General features: G+C 46.6%; 1 protein-coding gene across 1 annotated transcript; it reads right to left on the bottom strand.

The window, feature by feature from the left end:
* Positions 1-8,034: 8,034 nt before the first annotated feature.
* Positions 8,035-18,487, bottom strand: TCN2 (transcobalamin 2). Its single transcript, XM_056859046.1, has 9 exons — positions 18,460-18,487; positions 17,330-17,519; positions 16,251-16,411; positions 15,770-15,931; positions 15,125-15,300; positions 14,300-14,480; positions 11,352-11,541; positions 8,781-8,902; positions 8,035-8,096 (listed from the first exon to the last, which is right to left on the bottom strand). The coding sequence occupies exons 1-9, from the start codon at positions 18,485-18,487 to the stop codon at positions 8,035-8,037; spliced, it is 1,272 nt and encodes a 423-aa protein (XP_056715024.1).
* Between the last annotated feature and the right edge of the window lie 1,432 nt (positions 18,488-19,919).

The following is a 19,919-nucleotide window of genomic DNA, read 5'->3' on the forward strand; positions in this document are numbered from 1 at the left end:
TGAGTTTCAGCAGGAAAGGGATGACAGAGACCAGATTTAAAGGTTTAAAAGGAATGCGGAGTTTATTGAGGGATGAGAACAACAGTGGGGGGGAATTATCCTAAGCAAATGCTAGTAAATATTAAATCAAAGCACAGACAAATGTGTGTGTGTTAAGTGCCGTCAAGTCGCTTCTGACTCATGGCGACCCTATGAATCAATGTCCTCCAAAATGTCCTATCATTGACAGCCTTGCTCAGATCTTGCAAACTGAGGGCTGTGGCTTTCTTTATTAACCCATCTCTTGTTGGGTCTCCCTCTTTTCCTGCTGCCCTCAACTTTTCCTAGCATTACTGTCTTTTCCAGTAACTCTTGTCTTCTCATAATGTGACCAAAATATGATAGCCTCAGTTTAGTCATTTGAGCTTCTAGGGTCAGTTCAGGCTTGATTAGATCTATAACCCACTGATTTATTTTTTTTTGGCAGTCCACGGTATCCATAACACTCTCCTCCAACACCACATTTCAAAGGAATCTACTTTCTTCCTATTAGCTTTCTTCAATGTCCAGCTTTCACACCCATACATAGTAATAGGGAATACGATGGCATGAATTAACTTGATCTTGGTGGCCAGTGACACATCCTTACACTTCAGAATCTTTTCTAGCTCCTTCATGGTTGCCCTTCCCAGTCTCAATCCCCTTCTGATTTCTTGGCTGCAGTCTCCCTTTTGGTTGACGATGGAGCCAAGGAATAGAAAGTCTTCAACAATTTCAATTTCCTCATTGTCAACCTTAAAGTTGTGTAATTCTCCTGTAGTCATTACTTTTGTCTTCTTGATGTAGCACATTCTTTATTGAAATGAACCATATAATAACAACAACAACCAAAAAGCAACCAGAGCTACTCCAGTTTGGAGCAGGAGTCCCTTTTATGCTAAACGTGTAAATGTGGAGAAAATTAGGAACTAGGGCAGAGGATAAGAGGTTCTGTTGGGGCAGGGATGCCCCCAAGTCTTCCAGATGTGAAACCTAAACAGCAGAGAGAAGCAAAACAATAGCTCTCTGTGTGGTGCGGTGTGGTCTGGAAAATAAAGGGAGATAGATCAAGATGGTGAACAAAAAATTACCTTTCCTAGCCTGTGTAGAAATCAGATGAAAGAAGCAACGATCCAGTACATTTGGAACCTGAAGGAAGGACCCAGTGCATTGAAGTCCAATTTGTACCTAGGTTCAGACTCCGTGATTTCAGCAAGGAAGATGATCACCCATGAAGGTGGGGTGACAAGTAGGATCCAGAAAGGTTTGAGGCCTGAGAGGTGGCTTTTAATGCATTGAGAAAGGGACTGTGTGTCTGGTGTGACAGGATTGGGTTCTAGGGGATTGGAGGATAAAAAGATTTCCCAATATGGGCATGATTAGCCATGTTAAAAGTATAGAGAAAGTATGAGACATATCAACCTGGGGCGATTAGGCCCAGACTACCAGCTTGGCCTGATTCAACAAAGGATTGGGCAGAGCTTGATGACCTTTCCTGCGTCTGTGATTAGATTAAATTACCTGCATGGCAAGCCTGATTAACAGAGGACTGATGGACGTGGCCTTGTTTGTGATTAGGTTTCCAGGGAACTTCACTTTGAAAGGCAGATTCCAGGATGGTCCTAGAAAGCAAGTTATTCTTCAGGGAACCTTGATCATTAATCATAGTCTGCACTTTGATGAGCTCTCGGAAAGCCATGTGTAAACCAGACCATGGGGGTTACCGCACTTGTATTCACAGCGATGTATTAAGAGTTTGAAAATGTTATAAAAAATACTGTTCGCACTTTCTATGTATTCCCACCGATGTATTAAGAGTTTGAAAACGTTATAAAAAATACTGTTCGCACTTTGTTTGGCCCCTTTAGCTGTGAAGGCGTCTTCCAACCATTTATAAGCCATGGTATCCAAAAACCCTTTTAAATCGATGTTTTTTATAACATTTTCAAACAATACATCGCTGGGAATACAAAGTGCGGTAACCCCCCATGACAGCTGGCAGTTCATTACTGCAGGCTGGCTTTTTCAGACAGGGCAGCATTTGAATTGACTTTGCATGAACACCGTTGTGTTCGGCAGCTCATTCACACATGCAGGTTACTACCTGATGAACATGGGTGTCTGAACCAACCATCTGCAATAGCTCATATTTGTTTTTATTTGGCACTCTTCGGGACTGGTCTATTAATCGAATAGAGCCCTCATCTCACATATTTCTTCCCCATAAAACCTCCTATCAACAAACACCCATATAAAACTCTGAACACAGCACAGCGTTGTTGTATAACAGAGGGATCCCAGCACCACTTCCCAAAGTCCCAGCCTTATACAGGTATGAAGATGCCTGATACAGAATCGGTCCACTGAGGCCAGTACCACCTATTCTGGCAGCACCAGCTGTCCAAGATGTCAGGCACAGAAAGGCCATTCCCAGTCCTGCTACTAGAAATCTTGCCAACTGGAGATGGCAGGATCTGAACTTCGGACCTCATACATACAGAGCATAGGCTCCCGCTGAGCTAAACCTTTCCCATGAAATTTCTGCGCCAAACATCACATACTGCCTAACACCCTTTGACAAAGTAAGAGGTGGATGGGGAAATCATCCAAGTGTCAATCATAAATGCATCCTGGCCCAGAACCAGGTTTTCAGCCCAGCCCATCCTAAAGAGATGGTGGTATTTCAATAACTTTCTAGGAACTGAAGGGAACGTCAGAGGAGTTTAAATGTTTCCACTTTAGTACCAGAAAGTGCATGCAAATGGGTTTGTAAATAATCAGATCTACATGTGCCTGTAGCTGAGAAATTCACCACTCACAGCAGCTTCCCAGGAGAACATCCAAGCCAGGCCTTTGACACAACCAACAGAACCAAGCGGTCCAGCTTTTCCCAGGCCGTACCACTTCAGGTTGCAGGTGGAAATGAGGATGCTGAATACCGGGGAGTGGGGAGAACACCCTGCACATAGCAAAACAGCAGGTCAGGATTGGCTCTCCTCTTGGATTCTGTCTGTCTCTTTTTAATAGGCAGGGACTGATATATATATATTTTTAAGTTCCATAGGGAAATACTCCCCGCCCCCACTCGGGAGCCCTGAGTGCCCCAGTCTAGGAGAAGCGAGCCCGCTGATTGCATAAGCGAGGCGAAAACGCACACGCGTGCAATCCTTTGCGTCACGTCTGAACCAGTTTGCAGCTCCGCTGCGGCTTTCGGAGGCGGGAGGAGGACCGAAACCCGACCGGAGCCCCACCAGGCCGAGGATGCGGCGTCTGCAAGGTGACCCCCCCCCCCCTTACCTTTCCAAGCGGCGAGCGACGGTGCTCCATCGGAAAGGCCGGGCATCGGGGCGAGCCGGGATGCACAGCTCGCCGGCGCCGGCCGCTCTCGGCTGCTCCGCGCCCCCACCGGCCTGGCACCCGACAGCTTCTTCCCTGCAGCCCCAGCCGACGGGTCTGCTGCCCACGCCTCGCCCCGCTTTGCAAAGCGGCGGGTCAGCAAGGGGGGACGACAAAGAGCCCGGCGGCCGGCACTTCGCAGCCGCCCAAGATGAAAGCGGAGAGGCGGAGAGGCGGAGGAGAGATAGATGCCCAGCGCTGGACCGCAGCCGCCGGCCCAAGCCGGCCCACGGGCGCCCCCTCCTGCCCGCCCCGCGGATTGCAGAGCCAGCCTCGCAGAAGCGGCTCTAGGGCGGCGGCGGCGGCGTCCGGCGATGCGAGGCTGCGAAAAGCCAGCCGCCGGCGCAGCGATGCACCAAAGTCCCCCGCCTCCGCCGGTGCGCGGCCGCGCCTGATGAGCTCCGCGGGGGGGGCGCCGTTTGGGAGAGGAGGCAAAGCGCCTCTCTGCTTTCTGCCAAAGCTTTCCCATCCATCCAATGCTGGGTTTTCCTGCCGGTGTAGGTGCGCATCGGGAGTTTCCCCTTTGTTTTACTCTAGGCTTACTTGCTCCTAGGCTCCCCCCCCCTTATTTTACTCTAGGCTTACTTGCTCCTAGGCTCCCCCCCCCCTTATTTTACTCTAGGCTTACTTGCTCCTAGGCTCCCCCCCCCTTATTTTACTCTAGGCTTACTTGCTCCTAGGCTCCCCCCCTTATTTTACTCTAGGTTTACTTGCTCCTAGGCTCCCCCCCCCTTATTTTACTCTAGGCTTACTTGCTTCTAGGCTCCCCCCCCTTAATTTACTCTAGGCTTACTTTCTTCTAGGCTCCCCCCCCTTAATTTACTCTAGACTCCCCCCTTATTTTACTCTAGGCTTCCCCCTTATTTTACTCTAGGCTTGCCAGCAGACCAAAGAGGGGGGGGGGAACATGACTGTAGCCCTGCTCCTGTGCCTTTAACAGCAGCTGGATCTGCAGAAAACAGCAGGTGAAGGTGAAAGTCAGCATGCTGGGAAAGGCCCAGGGCCCAGTTAGAAGCTGGCAAATTCGCTCTTCGCTGTCCCATCCCTTTGGGAGCACACAGGGACCTCGAACACATTTTCAAAGAGACAGGAGGATGAAGGTCATCCTTATCTGACCTAGCATCAGTAATTAATGTTTAATTATCTGACATGTCACCACTGATTCAACCCACCAAACAGACATCTCATCAACCCACCAAACAGACATCTCAAAGGCATTTCCCCAACATTTCAGGCTACTGACCCATCATTCAACTTGCAGGATTCTGCAGTTGCTTTAACTTAATTTTTTTAATTTCATTGAATTTATTTTTAGCAAATGATACCAAAATTGTCTCCTAGGATGAGGACACCAAATGCTCCATCAGCAAGAATTCTGGCAGCACCAGCAGCAAACAGCAGAAGCACATGAACATCAGTTGGCTGATATCCAGGCCAGGAAACAGGATACTGTGTTATCTGCTGTCAAATAGATCGGTCAATTGTGTGAGAGATGTGGCAATTTTTATAGTGTCAAGAAAAAATTAAATTTCATTTCCCTTTTTTAAAGTGTGAAGTGGTTGATGGATAGCCAGTGGCTGTTAAATCTAGGGAAGGAAAGGCAAGGTGATACCAAAATTGCAGTGGAGTGAGTGCTACCCATCTACTAAAGCCCCTCCCCATAAGTTTCAAGGGAATTGAAACAAGGGCTCCAGTCCTATGGGTCCCCGAACAAGGTGCTCTCAGCCATCCTCCATTGTTTCCTATGGGGGGAAAATTCCATGCTTCCTCCAGTGCAAAGAATAGCTGAACACACAAGAGCCAGCAATGTACCAGTGCAAACAGGACCAGCAAGCCCAACAGAACCAACATCAAACCAGAGCATCCCAGCAGAACCACAGGGCAACTGGCAAGGCCAACACATTCACCGTCAAACCAGAGAATTTAGCATTTATTTATTTACATTATTTATAGTCCGCCTTTCTCACTGGGACTCAAGGCAGCTTACACAGAGTGAGTACAATCAACAGGCTAGGACATTCAGTAAACAATGCAATAGGATTAGGGTTGTAGGACCAACTAGGAGTCTAAAAAACAGAACTGAAGCAAAGCATGAATGTTAATACGACTTGCAAAGAGCATCCCTCCCCCAAATCTGGAGCTTTAAAATGCTGGCCTTGGATATTCCTGTGTATTTCCAAATATTTCCAGGGATATTTGGGATTGGGATACTGGTATTGACAAGATTCCTGATCCCAAATATATATATAGAAGAAGAGTTGGTTTTTATATGCCGACTTTCTCTACCACTTAAAAGAGAACCAAACCGGCTTACAACCACCATCCCTTTCCCTCCCCACAACAGACACCCTGTGAGGTAGGTGGGGCTGAGAGAGCTCTAACAGAGCTGTGACTAGCCCAAGGTCTCCCAGCTGGCTTCATGTGGAGGAGTGGGGAAACAAATCCAGTTCACCAGATTAGCCTCCGCCGCTCATGTGGAGGAGTGGGGAGTCAAACCTAGTTCTCCAGATCAGACTCCACTGCTCCAAACCACTGCTCTTAACCACTACACCATGCAGTATAAAAATACCAATAAGCTATATTCAGACTGGATATATCCGAGCGCACAGTCCTAATAGCGAGTCACCTGTGTAAGTTGTGCAGTGGCCATTAGCAGGCTGGAAAAGTCCCACATGCTGCACAGCAGCAAGTCACCCAGGCAAGCCACTGTTGCTGCCACTGGGCCTAGTCTCATTCTACAGGTTGTACAAGAGCGCCTGCCCTAGCGATGCAGTGGCCACTACCAGACCCAGCTGAGTCACATTGCATCAAGTTTGCTGCTGGGCCCAAGCAAGTAGTATAAGTCGCAGAGTGGTGAGTTATGTAGTGGTTGCTGCCAGGCTTGGCCCCCCCCCAGTTAATGCATCCCTCCATCAGGGGACATGGCGGGGGAGGGCTCAGGGCCCCTTCTGGGGCTGTTTCGACTCCCAGTCCACTGCTATTCACCCCTTTTGCCATTGACTGCCAGAAACCAAGATGTGGAAGGCTAGGCAATATTGTGGTTGCCCAGGAACCTCCATGATGGCCACTGAGATCTCAGCACATAGTCTCAGAAGAGCTCTGTGAGCTTTTATTTCTTAAAGCTATAGAAAATGCTTCTGTTATTTGGGGGGGATCCATCACCAGTGTATTTTTTTTTCTATTTTGATTTCAAAGCTATCCACAACCAGGGGCCGCCCCCATGTTTGTCAACAACCCTCCCCCCCAGCTCAGTTAGGTGGGTTTTTGATCCACACTATGTGGTCTGGTTCAGCATTAGATACAATGATGAGTATTTAGTACAGAATCAACTAATCAATTTTCTTTGAAAGATTGTTTATTATTTGAATTAACTGGGGGGAAAACACTATTTTCCTGTAGCTATGTATGCTTACCCCCAACATCTCTGCATTTTTTAAAGCACATACTTTCATCAGGCAAAAGAAAGATAATTCAGCTGTTCAACCCAAGCAATTTATCACTGGTTCTTCAGCTTTTCTTGAATACTTACTGGATGACTAGAGATGGTCCAGTTCTTTCGAGATGTCACTAATTTTTTTCACATGAAACTCCCGCCCCATAAGCTCCCTCCTGCTCATGTGGGAAATGGGTGGTTCCACCTAGCCCATGGCCCAAAGTTTTGCTGCTGCATAACCCCTCTAAAAACTAGAGTAACTGGTGCAACTGCAGCACCCAACCAGCTGATAGGCTGCCTCTTCTGATGACGCTTAGAGAGGGGCCGTGGCTCAGTGGTAGAGCCTCTTCTTGGCATGCAGAAGGTCCCAGGTTCAATCCCTGGCATCTCCAGTTAAAGGGACTAGGATAGTAGGTGATGTGAAAGACCTCTGAGACCCTGGAGAGCCACTGCCGGTCTGAGTAGACAATACTGACTTTGATAGACCAAGAGTCTGATTCAGTATAAGGCAGCTTCATGTGTTCAGTCTTCAAAGGGATGCAAAATCCAGAAGAAGGGAAAGGGGGGGAAGACTCATATTTATTGCTAGACTTTAAAAATCTCATTCTCTTATTTTGTCAGTCTTGGTATTTGATAGTCATAGCTTATGACTGAAAAAAAAATTAGGCACTTAAAGCAACCCAAGAGGTCTCTTCAGAAAGCATTTCTTTAGGGCTGCCCACAAATCAGCATGTATGAAGGAAGCTCTCCCCAGGATCCTCTGCAGTAAGAAGTACCAAATGAGGTACCCTCCCCACCATCTTCTTCAGCACTGAGAGAGATGCAAGAGCACACTTTTGGATTGTGCACTCAGCTTCAGGTGGGGTGGGGGGGCTGGTGGTAGTGCTTTATTGCAAAATCAAGAACAGCAAAGCCAGGATGATAGATGCCATCTGTCCAGTGCTTGTGTAATTTTACTCCAGTCATGGTCTGAGCAATCAGTTGCATCAGAGTTAAGCATCCACAGAAGAAGCATCTTTCGGGGCGCAAGGTGAACAGTGTCTTAGTGCAGGCAAGTGAGGGAAAGTTTAGGAACCTCAGAGATGAGGCAGAGAACACTCTTCAGTGGTGGCATAACACACCTCCCTGTGGCTGGGGCAGAGGTGGTGCTTCCAGCTGAGAAGATGCCATTGGAATGGGGTTTGCTTCTACCAACGGATGAATTTTAAGATGATGGATTCTTTATCTTGTGGGATGTAATCAGCAATACCTGCAAGTATAAGAGCAAAGCACAAGGCCATGAGGGGGGGGGGGAGGATCCAATGGTCGGATTCAGTATAAGGCAGCTATAAGGTTCTGCATGCTACAAAATGAAGCTCAAAAGCATATGGACCATGGGTGGACCCAGCCAGCTTGCCCATTGGTGGAAAAGGGAAGCCCACCAAGAATGCTATGCAGGGATCATGGGGCCTTCATGGACAAAAGAAATGTGAGCTGGAGGTTGTAGTAAGATGGAGGTTGTAGTAAGAAGCGGAACTGGTGAGACTGAGTGGAAAGCTAGCAGGATCCAACCCCATAGCTGATGAATACAGGCAAGCATCATTGCTGCTGATCAAGGGCTTCTTTTAACAGTTCTTAACATTTCTGTTCAACTTTCCTAAGTCAAGAAATTGCAAAGCTGTTAAAACAATAATGTAGAACTATTTAAACAATTAAACCTAAATCACTTGGAAGTTCTCCTGCACAAGAACAATCATTTCACAGGGCCCTGTGCAGGAGAACTTCCTGGTGGAGTACATCCCATGTTAATTAATGCTATTCAGGTTTTCTGCCTTGGTCATCAAAAACATCTTGGGTGAACCTGAACAAACAGCAGCTGTATCAAATGTCACGATGCAGGAGCCATTCCTTGAGGCATCTCACAACTCCTTGGCATTGTGCTTCCATTGCTCACCCTGCTCCACGGTGGTGTGTGGGAATTGGAGAATTTTCCAGTACTTGCGCTCTCCTTGACTCGCTTTCACCCCCATCACTGAAGTAAGCATCGGGCCAGAAAGGGTCTCCTGAGTCTCAAACCTGTTCAGCAAAAGAGAGAGCAAGACATGAAGAACCCGGCCTGGTGGCCACTGCAGTTCTATAAAGGCTGGTCATTTAAGGCACATGGGATACCCATGCCTGCCTTATGCAAACAAGGAAGCAAGGTTATCAGACAGCCTTATGGGTCAAAGTCAGATCTACCCTACAAACTTATTTCCATTTTATCATGGCTTCTTCTCCAAAGAACCCTGAAAATTACACTTTGGCAAGTGTGTTCAGAACTGTATTAAAGATCCATAATCCACCGCCGATCCCCTTGCAGAACTGCAGCTCCCAAGAACTGAGGAGTGAAAAAGACTTAAAACCAGCTTAAATGCGTAGCATAGATACACCTCAAGCCTCCAGTGCCCTTTTCTCCTCCAGAGAAAAACTGATCTCTCAAATGGTACCAGTGAACTTCTCGTTACCCAAGCCAAGGCTGAAAACATCCTGCAGTGTCCTCTGTACTCCTAGTGTTTCAAATATAGGCTGCCTTCAGCTTTCAGCTTGATGAACTATGCCTGCATTTTTGAAGAACAGATATCTGTGTAATGTGTAGAGCCAGGATGCCCTTTTGTGAGAACTGACCTTGCGGCTCAAAATTGTTTTGCCAGTACGGAAGCCATAACAAATTATGCTTTTGCTTAGAAAAAGGACGGTTTTTTGAGGTTGACAGAGAGTCTACAATGATGCCAAAGAGACTGCTGTACTTTCAATTCAAGTCTGTTCTTTAAACCTGCTATCTATTTTTATATATTATTTTATATATAAGAGAGCCAGCATGGTGTAGTGGTTAGGAGCGGTGAACTCTGATCTGGAGAACCGGGTTTGATTTCCCACTCCTCCACATAAGCGGCGGACGCTAATCTGGTGAACTGGATTTGTTTCCCCACTCCTACACATGAAGCCAGCTGGGTGACCTTGGGCTAGTCACACTCTCTCAGCCCCACCTACCTCACAGGGTGTCTATTTTAGGAGGGGGGAAAGGGAAGGTGATTGTAAGCCGGTCTGAGACTTCCTTAAGTGGTGGAGAAAGTCAGCATACAAAACCCAACTCTTCTTCTTATAATAAAAAAACACACACAAAAAGACACAATGCTTCACACCATCATTATTATTCTGTAGGAGAATAACCCTTTATGGGATTCTCCCCCCTTTTCTAGTAGAAAAAGCCTGGCCAGAAAGGTAAGTGGATAGTTTTGATGGCTTCCTAGATCTTCCTAGGCCTTACTAGCTTCCCCAAAAGGGACACTGGTGATACATTACACCTCCACATAGGAGCAGTCATTTATGAAGGCTTTCCTCCCCCCATTTGCAGGAAAGAATAGAAATCACACATAAAGACTACATTTAGACATCATGATAAATCAGTTTATAAACTATAGTTTGATCCAAGCCCAGTTAACTGTGTTGCCCAACTGCAGACAGGTCAACATGCCTCAAAAACAAAATGAGGTTTGCTGGTTGGTATCCAACAGAAATTTAAAACTACAGTTTGCAGCTGAGCTTATTACCACAGTTTCTACTAATTGTGTCTTGTGAATTCAGGCATCACAACAAACCAGAGTTTGTTGAGCAGCACCTCCCCTTGCAGCTACCTGGCTAGAACAAGCAACAGGATGTGTGTTGTCCCTGCTAGAGGTGGAAAAGAGGCAAGTATTCACAGTTGGACCCTAGGAGCGGAGGGACCTCGGTAGGGTATATTGCCATACAGTTCACCTTCCAAAGCAGTCATTTTCTCCAGGAGAAATGGAATAAGTGTTCTGGAGCTCAATTGTAATTCTGAGATCTCCAGCCTCCACCTGGTGATTGGCAACCCTGCTGTTCCTTCCCCTCCCCACTCCCAGGAGAAATTACCCACTCAGGGACTAATTACACATTATGTAGTCCTTGGGTTGCACCTGGGTCTGCCACAAGGACTTTCAATCAGATGCGAATTGTGCATTCCTTGTTGGGAATTCAATTTCCATTCATGGTGGGGCCTGATTTGTATTGGCACCATGGGAATGTGTTGAAAAGGTTCTTTTGCCTTTTCCCCCTCCTTCCCATTGTTCTTCCAACCTGAAATACTCCCAAGCAGTTGCTATTTGCCCTTACTAGGGAAACCGGCACTATTCCATTCGTACACATGGGGCTCCCAAAAGGTTGTTTCAGGTCAGGAAAATGGCATGAGCCCTCTCTTCCTGTGTGCCAAAGTTCTGATCTGAATCAGTTCCCCACGTGCTTGGGAATCCAGTTTTCAGTGGGGAACTTGTAGCACACATCTGATTAAAAGGCTATATAGTGGATCTAAACATGACAGGGACAGTTCTGGGAAGCAGGGAGCAGGAGAAGCAAAGGATGAACACAAGCAAACACAGTTACATGAACGTAAGTGTGCTTAAGTTCCCTGGCCCCTCCCATCCTGGGCCAGTCCCTTTAATTCCCCGCCAGAAGAAGAGTGTCTCACGAGAATGGCTTGAAGCTCCGCTTCTCGGCGGCTTTCAGCACATCTAGCAAGGAGGAGCCAGCTGGAACTCTGACGAATTCATTGTACAATGGCGGATTACGTGGTGGGCGTTTCACAGTCAGGTGGATGGTGATCTTTGAGTCCTGGGAGGTCACCCTAGCAGGAGCAGAGGTGCTCAGTACCAGACTGTCTGAGGAGGCAAAAGTTGAGAATCAGCAGCCAAAACCACTCCTGGTGGCATCTTCTTTATGTTGCTTTCCCCACCTATTTCATTCAGTTCCAGGCTCATGTCTCTAAAAGGGTCTCCTCTTCTTTTAACCTCCCTTGAGGAAAGCCACAACCCTTTTCTGTTAGGATTTTGACCCTCTTACTTTGTGTACCAGGAAAGCGTGCAACACAGAGTCCTTTTGATATGTGCAGATCCTATGCCATACAGTGATAACAACACTGACTGACCTTCCAGGGTTGTTGTAAAGACTAGCAATGAACCAAGAAGAAAAAGAGTTGGTTTTTAAATGCCGACTTTACCACTTAATGGAGACCCAAACCAGCTTACAATCACCTTCCCTTCTCCTGCCCACAGGTGGGGTTGAGAGAGTATGACTAGCCCAAGGTCACCCCGCCGGCTTCATGTGTAAGAGTGGAGTATCATACCTGGTTCTCCAGATCCGAGTCCACAGCTCTTAACTACTACAACACGCGGGCTCAGAGAAGTGGCATTTGCATTAACCACATGATCACCACAGCCCTAGTTTACCTCAGGTTCCCCTTGCAGCTGCTTTTAAAGGCCAAACAACATACCCAGAGTTCTAATCCTGGAACACAAATATCATGGTGAGGGGGTATGGCTCAGTGGTAGAGCGTCTGCTTGGCATGCAGGTCTCAGGTTCAATCACCAGCATCTCCTGTTTAAAGGATCAGGTAATAAGTAATCATGTGAAGGAACTCTACTGGAGATCTTGGAAAGCCACTGTCGGTCTGAGCAGACAATACTGACTCTGGTGGACCAAGGATCTCATCCAGTATAAGGTAGCTTCGTGTATGTATCCATGTGTAGGCTGGCCCTCTGAAGTAATGTATATGAAACGCTTGAATGAGGAGAAGCCCTTCCACAGAGACGAATCATTCTGACGCTGTGTGACAGAACACATCCAAGGAGAGAGGACAATCTCCCCCAGGCCTGCTGGCGGGCCTGTGATGGCAGCAGCGGCAGAGATGTTGTCACCAGAAACAGCTTGAGAGAGTATGTACTATCACATGCCCCCCTTGGATCTCTGGTAGCCCCCCCCCCTCCATTGAGGCATGAGCCTTAAGAGTTTTAATGCTGAGGATGCTTTTAACTGAAAGGGAGGGTGTTTCGTCCAGCCCCCTTCTCTGTGCAGCAAATCCAGCTTGGGTAGCCTTGACTAATGGCTCTCCGGCCTCTGCTGGAAGACCTCTAGGGGACCCTCTAAAAGGTAAAGGTCTCCTGTGCAAGCACCGGGTCATTCCTGACCCATAGGGTGTCATTAAATCCCGACGTTTACTAGGCAGACTTTGTTTACGGGGTGGTAAACAAAGTTTGCCTAGTAAACGTCTGGATGTGACGTCACCCCATGGGTCAGGAATGACCCGGTGCTTGCATAGGGGACCTTTATCTTTTTGCCAGTGCCTTCCCCAGTCATCTCCCCTTTACCTCCAGCAAGCTAGGTCCTCCTTTTACCAACCTCGGAAGGATGGAAGGCTGAGTCGGCTACCTGAAACCGACTTCAGTCAGGATCGAACTCAGGTCGTGAGCAGAGCTTGGACTGCAGTGCTGCAGCTTACCACTCTGCACCACGGGGTGAATTTTGGATAAAAGGGAGAAAGAAGAAAAAGTCTAAGGGGACACTTAGGGGAGACTGTGGAGGGAACTGAAAAACTATGCTGCTATGCCAACATAGAATCCATACCTAAGAGACATAATTAATTGGGCTCCAGAAAATATGCCAGAGAACACACTCAGTCAAAACTGTCCTCCCTTTCAGCTGGATTGGTCTAAGTAGTTTGCTCAGGTGACAGAGCCTCTGCCATGGCTAACATCTTACCCCTGAGGACTGCACCGCCATGGAAGGGTGATATATGCAGCAGCACATTTTCCCTTTCCAGAACTTCACCCCTAAATCTGCATTTATCTTGACAAATGTTTATTTAGGAACACATCTGTTTATTTCTCTTCCATGGGACAGCCCTTCCGGTATTTCTTCCCTCAGTCTTTTCCAGGTTAGCACATCCAGTTCCTTCAACCTTTTCTCACAGAACTCCTTTACCAGGTTGAGGGCCTGGAAAACAAGCCCTACGAGGAAAGGCTGAAGGAACTGGGTGAGCTCAGCCTGTAGACGAGAAGACGGAGGGAAGATACGGTCAAGCTCTTCAAATCCTTCCAAGGTTGAGGAGAAGGAGGAGGAGAGTTAGTTTTTATATGCCGATTTTCTCTACCACTTAAGGAAGAATCAAACCGGCTTACAATCACCTTTCCCTTCCCTAAAACAGACACCCTGTGAGGTAGGTGTGGCTGAGTTTGGAGAGAACTGTGACTACCCCAAGGTCACCCAGCTGGCTTCATGTGTAGGAGCGGGGAAACAAATCCAATTCACCAGATTAGCCTCCGCAGCTCATGTTGAGCGGGGAATCAAACCCGGTTCTCCAGATCAGAGTCCACTGCTCCAAACCACCGCTCTTAACCACTACACCACACTGACTCTCTGAAGGGGAAAGAGCTGTTCTCTGTTGCTCCAGAGGCAACTCTAGATCTAATGAGCTTAAGGTGCAGGAGGGTAGACTTTAGGTGAACATTAGGAGGAACTTCCTAACAAAAAGAGCAGTTCAGCAATGGAGCATTCCACAGGGCAGCAAGTTGACCTGGGGATGCTGACTAGCCAGGGGCAATCCCCACTTTGCAGGTTCTCACTTGCTTCTTCCCACTGTACCTTCCTCGGCTTGGCACTCCATGCTGGCAATGTCCACGTAGCTCTTCCCGTGCAGCACAGGCAGCAACTGGGACCCAACGAGGGGGTTTTGGAAGCTGCCTTTCTTCAGGCTCCTAAGCACAGCAGCCGTGCCATTGGGGCACTCTGGCTCCTTGTTCCTCACCCCCGCCGCAATGAGAAACTACAGCAGAAAGAGATCAAATGGATGAAACAGACTGCATGTGAGGAGCCCTCCTTGTGGTCTACTGTCTGAGAAGCTTCTAAAGCTGAGCACAGCAAAAAGCAACCTTAAGAAAAAAAATTCTCAGATGGGGGGGGGCGTAATATCAGCTTTCTCCCAGATTTACTATGGAAATGACAGATGTGCATACCAACCAATTAAATGCTGGCTTGTCTGTCACTCTCACTCCTCCCGCCATGCTTCAGGAAGGCTGGTGGCTTTTTTATTTTTAAAAGCAGCAGCCTTGGGCTGTTCATGAGTCTATCCATTCATCTACTGCCTAATTAAAAGAGGGCTCCAGTGTTAAGTTAGTTATACCTTTGAATCAACAAAAAGGCTGCCCGAAATTAACAAGGCACCAGATTTGGGTTTTTAAAAAGTATTGTTCTTTTAAAAATACAATTACTTCTAAAACCAGTGGACAGCAAACGCAGTTTGACCAAGTGCTTTCCATGTAATGGTTTAAAAATACAAAGATACACAGAGAGGAGGCATGCAAGAGCTCTTACCACCAAAAGGGCAGCAGGACTCATTTACAGTCGATTCCTGAGCCTCGTCTAAGCACACAAAAAGATACCCCACTGCACAGGTACCGTTCTCCTCACCTGCACTGCCAGGGGGGTGCTGTAAATGTTCCCAAAAGTCCCATCAGGAGTCTGAGCCTGGAGGATCTTCTTCTTCACTCTTTGGACTGCTTGGTTGAGCTCTGCCACCAGCTCAGGCACATAGAAGGTGGCTCGTTCCAAGCAGACGAAGGCCAAACCAGACATAGCCTCTGTGTCTGGGTGAAGAAGAGCAGGACAATGGAGGATGGGTGAGGTATGGGACGATGCTTCTCGCATGATCCAGGAGTGCAAACCAGTCATTCACAACCAATCACACACAAAGAACAAACACCTGGTGGGAAAGAAAGTCTGGCTGAGGGGACCTTCCTCTTTCTTTGCAGCCAGCAATGGGGGGGTGGGAGAGATGCTGGGGTTCCAAGGATAACTGGGAGCACCCCACTGGAGTGGTCCAAGGAAGCTTGATATGACTTTCCACCTTGTTTTTGTTTGCCCTTTTGTCAACTAGGCTTGCACTTGCTTTCTCAACCCACTTTGAATGCATACTTAGGGCTGAACTGGGGATCCTGATCTCCATAAGCAATTGTACATATGCATAGAGGGTTATGTACATTCGAATACATGGGCTAATAAAAACCACCACAGACTAGTAACTTTTGCGGACTTATTTGCAAGGCTGGCTCTTACCAACAAACAGCTGGCTTCCGCGCTCAAATCCGCCATGCTTCTCTTCAGCCAAGAGTTTGTTGATCACATGCACATCAACCTTCTTGTTGTGGACACACAAAGCCAAAACCCCCAAGCCGTATTGGTAGTAGTTGGTCAGAGGGCGACCGTTGTTCTTGTGGCCTACTATAGGAGCAGAGAGAACAAGACATCCAGAGGTCATAAGATCAAAATGGCAGACAAAATAGGTGGATCAGCCCTCAAAATCACTCAAATCCAAAAGGCTTTAACTGTTACGTCCAAACAATAGTGCAAGAACAGCCTGGTGAGATGGGGAGATACCACTGAGAAGCTACTGTTTGTCACGCTCACCTGCCTTGCTTCCAAAGGCTGAGGCACAGAACCTCCCCTCAATAGTGGGCTCTGTGTGTGTGTGTTTTACAGGAAAAGGGTATCCTCCCTGCCAGAATCACCATTGACATTCCAGGATCCCTGGTCTTACCTATAGATTCCTTTTCTTTATGCAGGTGTAACTTAAGCTGGGTCACTAGCTGCCGCTGCAAGGGTGTCTCCATGTCCTGGCATGCGGCCCGTAGTGCTAAGAGGTAGAGGGCCAGCTGGCCAGTATTGGGCTGTTCCTGGCCACTGGCTGGAGTTGGAATGCTGGACCAAGCAAGACAAATGACCATATGGTTAGCCTTTTCTAAGCACAATTCACCACCTCTATGGCTAGTCATTTACTAACATCTAACTCAAAGTATTTTCAACTTTTATGCATCCTTTTCTTTCTGCTTCCTCTCCTCTGTGTCTCCTCTAGGGTTCTCAACTTTTAAACTAGTCCCTCTAGCTGTCCTTTTAATATTAGTTCGATCTGCAGCGAATACCAGGTGGTGTTGAACACTTGTTTATTTCCATGGCATAAAAAGCTTCTTCTCCACACACCAAAAGCCTCTATTAAAGGTACACATCATTTTTTCTACTGGCCAGTTGGCAACCCTAGTCTCCCTCACTAACAAAATGTACACTGTCAACTCCTTGGTGCAGGATCTGACTTATTTATTTTGATATTTGTACTCTGTTTTTCTCTGCGCTGGGAAGCCAAAGCAGTTTAAAAGTATTGTTCTCCCCTCTTCATTTTATCCTCACAGCAACAACCATGTGAGGTAGGTTAGGCTGAGACAGAGCGACTGGCCCAAGATCGCCCATCATGTTTCCTTGGCAGAGTGGAGATTTGAACTAGGGTTCAAATCCAAGTTCAGCACTCAAACCACTATTCAACATTGGTGCTGTGGGGGGGGGGAACCCTAAACGTTTCCCTATAATCATTATTTCCCTTTTTATCTGCATAATAATGTAAAGTAGGTATATTTTAAGCTCTTGATCCCAAGGGGTATAACCAATTTTGTAATCAATAATAAAGAATATGGGAAATCATGCAGCAAATGTCAGTCGCTCTCTGCCTCAAAGTATCTTTTCTTCCATGCCTCAAAACTCTCCAGAGATTTTGCTTTTTTCGTATTGATACCCTTTGAATCAGGCAGCTGTGCAGCCCGATTAGAATTTAGATTCTGGTGGACATGCCTGATGGAACTGGGCTGGAAGACGTCCTTCAGTCGCTGGAGGTACTGGTTCTCCTTCTCTCGTATGTGGTAATCAGAAAGACGAAGGCCCAGGTACACACTGGGGTTCGGCTGTTCGGATGCATCCTCCGTTCGTTTCAGTAGCTCCTCGTTCAAAGACATGATGTGAGGGGTGCTGCCATTGGGGATTTCTTGCGAAACAGGAGAAGAACACATACTCAGAATGAGCGAGGCAGGTATGACAACTTCACAACACCTACAGTCCAGTCCCTAAATCTCAAAGATTTTAGAGAATAATCATTAGGTCTCCTTTTGGGGCAAGAAAATTGAGGCACGAGCAATAACAGCTGTTAGATGCAACAGGCCTCGTTGCTACCTGTTCCTCTTTGCCTGTGCGTAACCATCACACAGTCAAAATGACTTCCATGTTAAAGTTTGTGATGAGCGTCAGCAAAGCTTGAAAGAAAACCAACAAAAAAAACTTAGAGGATAGCAACAGGCTCTTTCCAGGGTGGGAGCAAGGGAATGTTATAACAGGAATGTCAGCTAACACACAGTGTGGTCCTAAACACGATTACACCTTTCCAAGCCCATTAACCTCAATGGAACGAGTAAGGTGTAATTCCATTTAAGACTGAGCTGACAGCTGACAGAAACCTAACACATCATGGAGTTTAACTCCCTGTAGCTGATATTGCCCTGCCCAAACTTTGTTGCCTGTTTTAGTTGTTATAAATAAAATACAACAATTCAAGGTCAGTCATCCACAAGACAACAATCAAAACTGTTTTGTATCCATCTTTGGTTACAGTCATAACCGGAACTGCTCTCTATCATTTTATTATAGCATTCCTTCTACTTACATTTGCCTAAAATTTATTTTACCCAAAATCAACAATAACCTGTAAGAGTAGCACAGCCCCCATTTGCCTGATTCTTGTTATTTAATCAAAGGGTGTCTGCGAAATTAATTAGGGAGAATCATACAGAGCAGCAGCTAACAGTGCAAGCCTGAGCAGAATTATACCCTTCTAAGACCACTGACTTTGGACTGTGCTGTACAACCAAGTTCCAAGATCAAATCTTGTCTCTATCATGAGGACTGTAGGTGGCCCTAGGCAAGCCACTCACTCTGAGCCTCAGTGTCCGTCCCGGCCATCTGTAGTGCAGGGGCAATAGTATCAGCCACCCTGAAGATGTTGCTGTGCTGAAATACTTTATATGATGCACTTTGAAAACCCAGAAAAAGCTATGTAAGTGCTACTATTAATTGGGTAAACTGGAATTCTGTTTTGCCAGAGTAAGATTCTACAGTCTCACAATCTGCAAGTTTTATTAGCTCTCCCCAAATTGCAAAGTGGTTTTTAAAATGTGACCATGGCCAATAAAGTAGTTTGGCATTTTACATGATAATAGTAGTGTACAAAGCATCGTTCAGTCTCCTTCCATACAACAGCCCTATGCAAAACCCCTAACAAGACTAGGGCCATTATGTGTTTCTGGGTCCAAGCAGGCAATCTGAGACTGAACCCTCAAGAACTTGATAATTCTGTGGTTTTCAAGTCACAGATAGGTGTTCTATAAATAAGAAAAACATTTTCTCCTCTTTGAGCTGAGAATATATTACATAATTATATTATGTACCTTGAACACATTCTTTGAATGCACAAATGGTACTGCTGGATAAAACCAAAGGCCCACCTAGTGAATGTTCTATCTCCAACCAAGTTGGCCATGAAGGTAACACTCTTTCTCTGACTTTTCTGTCCTGGGCATCTGGTAGAATACCTTTGAGCTGGAGGGTTTCTTCTGGCTATCACGGCCAATAGCCCTTGATAGACCTCTAATTCTCCACAAATGTGTCTGATTCCTATTTAAAGTTGTCTAAACTAGAGGTTGCCACTACATCTTGCAGTAGTGCATTTCATCAGCTTAATTATGCATCACATGAAAATTTTCCAAGCAAAGTAGCACTCAAAAGATAATGAAGAGGACTTACCACATAGAAGTACAGCGGCAAACAGGCTATGGAGGAGGAAGACTGACAGCCATCTGGGAGGATCCATGCCAGAAACAGGAAGAGACACAGCAAAATGCTGATCAGAACTTCAGGTGGGAAGCCAGGGGACCACTATGAGGCTCTCGGCTTCAGCTCTGTCACAAGTTGAGCCCCAAGAAGTCTGGAGAAATGTTGCGACAACAGGATTTCCCCTAAGGAGCAAAAGCTGAGTCTGCAAAACAGGAAGGACTTTGGCTGGATGAGAAGGAAATGGAGAGTCAAAGTGCAGGAAACCCATTCTCCTGGTGCTACATAAGCAGTCTGTTATGCGTACATCCAATTACGCAGTAACTGATTTATTGCATTTATGCATATCAGAGGCTGGCAATTGGAAGAGTTCATGGGCAAAAAATGCTCTTTCTTCCTCCTCAGCCCCCAATACTTGTAGGGCTCCTGGGCTTTTTATAAGCTGCGTGATTGTAAATAATGTATGGCTCTTGCCTTGAAAATCCTACAGGGTTGCTATAAGTTGGCTGCGGCTTGACAGCACTTTCCAGCCCCATATAATAATAGTCCACCTTTCTCATTGAGA

The sequence above is a fragment of the Euleptes europaea genome, chromosome 13, assembly GCF_029931775.1.
Source record: "Euleptes europaea isolate rEulEur1 chromosome 13, rEulEur1.hap1, whole genome shotgun sequence".
NCBI lineage: Eukaryota > Metazoa > Chordata > Lepidosauria > Squamata > Sphaerodactylidae > Euleptes > Euleptes europaea.

What these genes read in the sequence shown, in the direction of transcription:
- TCN2 (XM_056859046.1), bottom strand. Translation starts at nt 18,487, where the DNA reads ATGGCCGGGACGGACACTGAGGCTCAGA. An exon ending in GACGGACACTGAGGCTCAGA is followed by an intron (nt 17,520 to 18,459) that starts GTGAGTGGCTTG and finishes CTGTTTCGCAAG; the next exon opens with AAATCCCCAATGGCAGCACC. An exon ending in GCACCCCCCTGGCAGTGCAG is followed by an intron (nt 14,481 to 15,124) that starts GTGAGGAGAACG and finishes TTTCTGCTGTAG; the next exon opens with TTTCTCATTGCGGCGGGGGT.